The sequence below is a fragment of the Corythoichthys intestinalis genome, chromosome 10 (assembly GCF_030265065.1).
Source record: "Corythoichthys intestinalis isolate RoL2023-P3 chromosome 10, ASM3026506v1, whole genome shotgun sequence".
NCBI lineage: Eukaryota > Metazoa > Chordata > Actinopteri > Syngnathiformes > Syngnathidae > Corythoichthys > Corythoichthys intestinalis.
The window spans coordinates 21921303-21926285 of record NC_080404.1 but is presented as its reverse complement, the minus strand read 5'-3'; the positions used below and the strand labels follow the sequence as shown (position 1 = coordinate 21926285).

Genomic DNA, 4983 nt, shown 5'->3' with positions numbered 1-4983 from the left:
ATTCATTATTTTTACTGTATGCACTGAATGAATCAAAATACGTTCGTTGTCAGTCTACATCAATATTGTAACGTTTTAGCACATTGTATATTGTGAGAATAAAAACCAAATGAGAATAAAAACCAAATGCAAATTTCTCATTGCAATTCATCTCAACCACTTCAGACTGTGCATCGTTTTCTGCTTTTAAGTCTGTCCCACACCCTTCCATTTTTGCTGTCGATAAATTATTAGGATGAGCAGTTTACTTAGGTCATCCATTTTTAAGTTTATTGTAAATCAATTAAAGTCGTGGTTAAATATGAATTTAAATGATTTTGAATTCCGGGTGTCATTGAACGTACCCGAGTGCAAGAGTAATATCTGATTGGTGGAGAAAGTAAGCACAATGGCTAGTGACAGGGCTAGTGAGCCTCGTGTATATTGAACTAGATGGACAAGACCGATTTGGCGGCGTTAGTGACAGGCGGCCATCTTGAAGCCGAAGGTGAGTACGGTAATTCTTCTCCACTAAAATACTCGTAACTTGGCGATATCTTGTCATATTTTCAATCATTTAATCTACGATTGTGATTCGGATTTATGTTTCAGGCTGGATGTCGAAAAAAAAAAATATTTTAAGTAAAGTATGCAGTTTGCAGCATCTGCTATTTGTGAAAAAAGTTAATAAAAAAACTTATGACGTGATAAAACGCATGCAAAGAAAAGAATGAAGAAAAAGATTACAAAACAAAACAAAACAAAAAAAACTGGACCAATTGCACGCTAATGCTGATTTGGGGTTACGTTCTGTTGATGTTGGAGCATTTTCTGGTTTCTTCCTGTTGATTTCAGCCTCAGGTCACTTACTATTTATTATTTTGCTCATAAAATGATCATGACTATTATAATATAATGAATAGACTATTTCCCCCCCACTAACAGATATGTAAATATAAATTTTGTAGGTCCAATTTGGAAATTAACATCTGTACAGTACAGTAAATGGAAAAGTTTTTGTGGAACTTTTGTGGATGTTGGTTGCATGTGCTTTTAGAAATGAATAGGTCCATTGAAAATGAATGAGGATTAAAAAAAAATAATTTTTTTTTGGTCGAACAGTACAATTTTGGCAAAAATAATACAATCTTGTCACCTTGATTTTCTAATTTTTGCAACATGTGATTCAATACATAAATTGGATTAAAAACTGTGACGAGACATTTGGAATGTTTTGTTTTTTGTTGAAAAAGCTACATTTTAGGTGAATTGTCTTTATTGGGTGGAAATTCTTTCACGTAAGTTTTTGGGGACCTTTTGGCGTCAGAACAGTGAAAATGGTCAAAAAGTGTGGACCGGGCACCGCACCAAAAAAACCTGCAGATTTTAGTGCAGCAATTTTACATGTTGGTTTCCATAATTATTATAAGAAGTTGTAGCAGTAATAGAAGTTGTAAAACATACTGTATATTTTTTAACAATAAAAAGATCAAGTAACAGTCATGGAAGCTGAGGGTTGCTCCAAAAAGAGGACATAGGTGATGAACAAAGTAACTGACAAGGATATTGAAGATGCGGCTCTGCCATTCAGATTAACTCATCTATAGCAGTACACACGCTCGCGTACATTTTCTCAACACATTTCGATATTTCTTCCACAGGTAGATAATGAAATTATGAATACAGTTAGGTAATATTGTAAAACAAAATACACAATATATGCAATGTAAATATTATATTTATATGCTTTAGGCGGTGTCTTGACAGCTTTCATATTATTGTTATTTTCTTTGTGCATTTGATTGACTGGTTTCTTTGCGGGGATATGATTAAAATTTGAATGCCACAATACTCAAATTACTTGGTAGGCCATTAGATATCGCTGGCAATGGATAAGAATCATGAAATAAGACAGCGTGATTACTGCATGTGTTTTAAGACACGATATATATAAGGCCATTCCAAAAATGTGCAGTTTCGTATTATTGAGCATTATAAGGATAACCAAGATTTAGAGAGATTTAAAAATAGGCCTTTGGTGTACAAAGAGGGGTAAAAAAAATCTGGGAGAAGAAAAAATGTTTTTTTAGTGTACGATGGTTAATTTTTAAACCAGATGTAATGTATATTCAATACAAACACATTTCGTGGAGTTGAGGCAGTTTATTAACATTAGTTTATCCATTACGCGGCTAGCACAATGCCAACATAGGAAGCCAACCAGCTCAAGGCAACATCTATGTACAGTATGTCTGTGGTTTTATAGATTTAATCCAGAGGCGGAAAAATAGAAAGGATGGCATGTCTGATTCCAACGCCATGTTGTTGCAGCAGCAGCAGCAGCAGCAAATGAACAATATTCATATTACATGACTCACTTGCAAAACTGTAATACATTAGACAGGCAGCCAACTAAAAGTCCACACATCGACCTTTTCTCTCCCAGTCTCCATAACGAGTGGGCTCTGGACCTCGAGGACCCCCCTTTTCCTTTGTCACAGGATTCACATCATCAGGAAACCCTTGGGGGTGAGAAAATATTAGGTCAGATATGTTTGCGTCAGCCTTGCATAACATTGCTTTTCTCTGGAAATATTTAATAGAAGTGCCTTTGCTGCTGTTTGCAAGGTTATTTTATGTTGTCAAAGTTATATGACGTCCCTACAGAAATACGCTGAACAATAATCAAGCATTTTAATATTGTAGTATAGGGGGGAATGGTATTCTTACGTTCCAGAGCATCCTTAGTTTTCTCCTCGTCCTTATCAAACCGCCCCTGCGGGGTTATAGCTTTCTTCAGAGGCTCTCGATCTTTCACTGCACCGCTGGCGTGGCGGAACCATCCTGAGTACGACCCAAAATACACCACGTATTACGAATGTTAATTCTAAAACAATACCTGTCTGAGGCAACCATTGTAGTAATACAGACAGTTTAGGCATATTGGTAATAACACTTGACTTGGTGTCCAGAATGAAATTATTTACTTACCCATCAACGGTGATTCCAAGATCGGACTATTTGTAAGAAAATATTTACAGTTGGAAACAAAAAGCGTTAAGCGAGACATCTGTTACCCTTAGCTACGATTAAGCGTTTTCCTGTTTGTGTTCGGACAATTGCATAAATGTTGTTGAAGCAGTGTCGCACAAAATTGCGTCGAATGTCGTCATCATTTTGCGACGGAAGATCACGGCACTGTTGTAGTTTATTTTACCCCCGCTAGGTGGTAGTACAATTCTTTATTAGTTGCTCCCGTTTTGCTGGCAGTTTCCATCCATTTTCAATGGCGTCTATGTTGCCTAAATTGCGTTTTCTGTGCTGATTTTAGGTACACTTGGCAAGGCCTTGTGGTTTTTTCGATAAAGTAGCTTAATAGTAGCTAAGCGAAAGATTATCTTGAAAAATCGATGTTAATGTATAAAAAGTACGATCTTATGTACAGTATAAAGTGAAGACTTACAACAAATAGTTTTTGTTAATGTTAAACCATGGTTTAAAACATATAAAGGTTAGGGTTGTGGTGACCCTTTGTATGCCATAATTCACCCACCGTACTTGTGTGTCTGTTTGGGAGCGCGTTACCGGCTGCGTCACAGTCACGTGAGAGACACTATAAAGAGCTGCGCGCGTTCCGGCTCATCAGTAGTGACGGGATCTGTCGTTCACTTGAGTAAACGAATCCATTCCGGATCGTTCAGTAAAAAGATTCGTTCAAACGAATCGTTCAACGAATCGTTCGCCCCCCTCATCTCCCTCCCCGCCCAAATGAATCGTTCGGTTAGTGAACGGGAAGTGACGTTGCCGAACAAATCACCAAAGACCGCTTCGCAGTATAACTGAACGGGAAGTGACATTCTTGGTCCCTCCCTCTCTCTTGCACACAGGCTCCTCATTGACCGCTCGTCGTAGTTTCAGTAATGAGTGACAGGCAATATCATTCTGCTTTCACAGACAGCCTCGTCTTCCTCCCGCTGCTGCAAAAGCGAGGGAGAACTTCCGCGTCGTCTGTCCTAGTTCTATGGGCTCAAAGTCATGGCTCGTGCTTGCATTTCGATTGAGGACACGGTTAAACATTTTCCTTTTGTGGGAGGAGCGGGGGGTTGGGATCAGGGGCGCACGGACTTTCTTTAGCATGTTCTTTATCACATTTACAATGCTGCTGCTACCAGCCAACGCAGCATGCTTGCTGTCACGAAAATAAAAATAAATCGAAAGTTTAATTTCTAAATATGGAACGACCAACACATCATATTTACCTCTCGCTCTGTTGTATTTTTGTTTTTATGCTCATCACTATTATTTTTAGTCACTATTGTTAAAACTATAAGTGTAAATAGCTAGTTGTCGAATGTGCTGCTCTGAAATAAAGACAATACTACATTTTGATATTTGACAGTTTAATTGCAAATCAGTATTAAGATGATCGTGTTGAATTTTTGCACTGGTATTAATAAATAAAATAATCCGGTCAGCTCCCCTGTCGTCCCCGCATCTCAGATCGTCAAATGCTGACGAGAAATGATTGCTTGCTCTTTACGATGTCGCCTTTCTACCCTCATTAGTCTGTTAAGAAAAATGTAGACATATTGCGACATCTCCCGTGTCCGCGTGCGTTGTTTTGGGGCGCTTGAGTAGCGCATGATGGACGGATTGACATAATTTGTCAAACCAACCGACACGCTCTGACACGAAAAAAAAAATAAAACACTCAGAAAAAATTGACATGTATATACAGTTTCATTGCAAATCAGTATTATGGTGATCGTATTGAATTTTTGCACTGGTATTAATAAATAAAATAATCCGGTCAACTCCCCTGTCGTCCCCGCATCTCAGATTGTCAAATGCTGACGAGAAATAATAGTTTGCTCTTTACGATATCGCCTTTCTACTCTCATTAGTCTGTTAAGAAAAATGTAGACATATTGCGACATCTCTCGTGTCCATGTGCGTTGTTTTGGGGCGCTTGAGTAGCACATGATGGACGGATTGACATAATTT

At 38.1% G+C, this 4983-nt stretch overlaps 1 protein-coding gene across 1 annotated transcript; it reads right to left on the bottom strand.

Moving 5' to 3' along the window:
* Positions 1-2114: 2114 nt before the first annotated feature.
* On the bottom strand, positions 2115-3147 carry sdhaf4 (succinate dehydrogenase complex assembly factor 4). Its single transcript, XM_057848194.1, has 3 exons — positions 2971-3147; positions 2710-2823; positions 2115-2501 (listed from the first exon to the last, which is right to left on the bottom strand). Exons 1-3 carry the CDS (start codon positions 3047-3049, stop codon positions 2392-2394), a joined length of 303 nt encoding a protein of 100 aa, XP_057704177.1. The 5' UTR covers positions 3050-3147; the 3' UTR covers positions 2115-2391.
* Positions 3148-4983: the final 1836 nt, after the last annotated feature.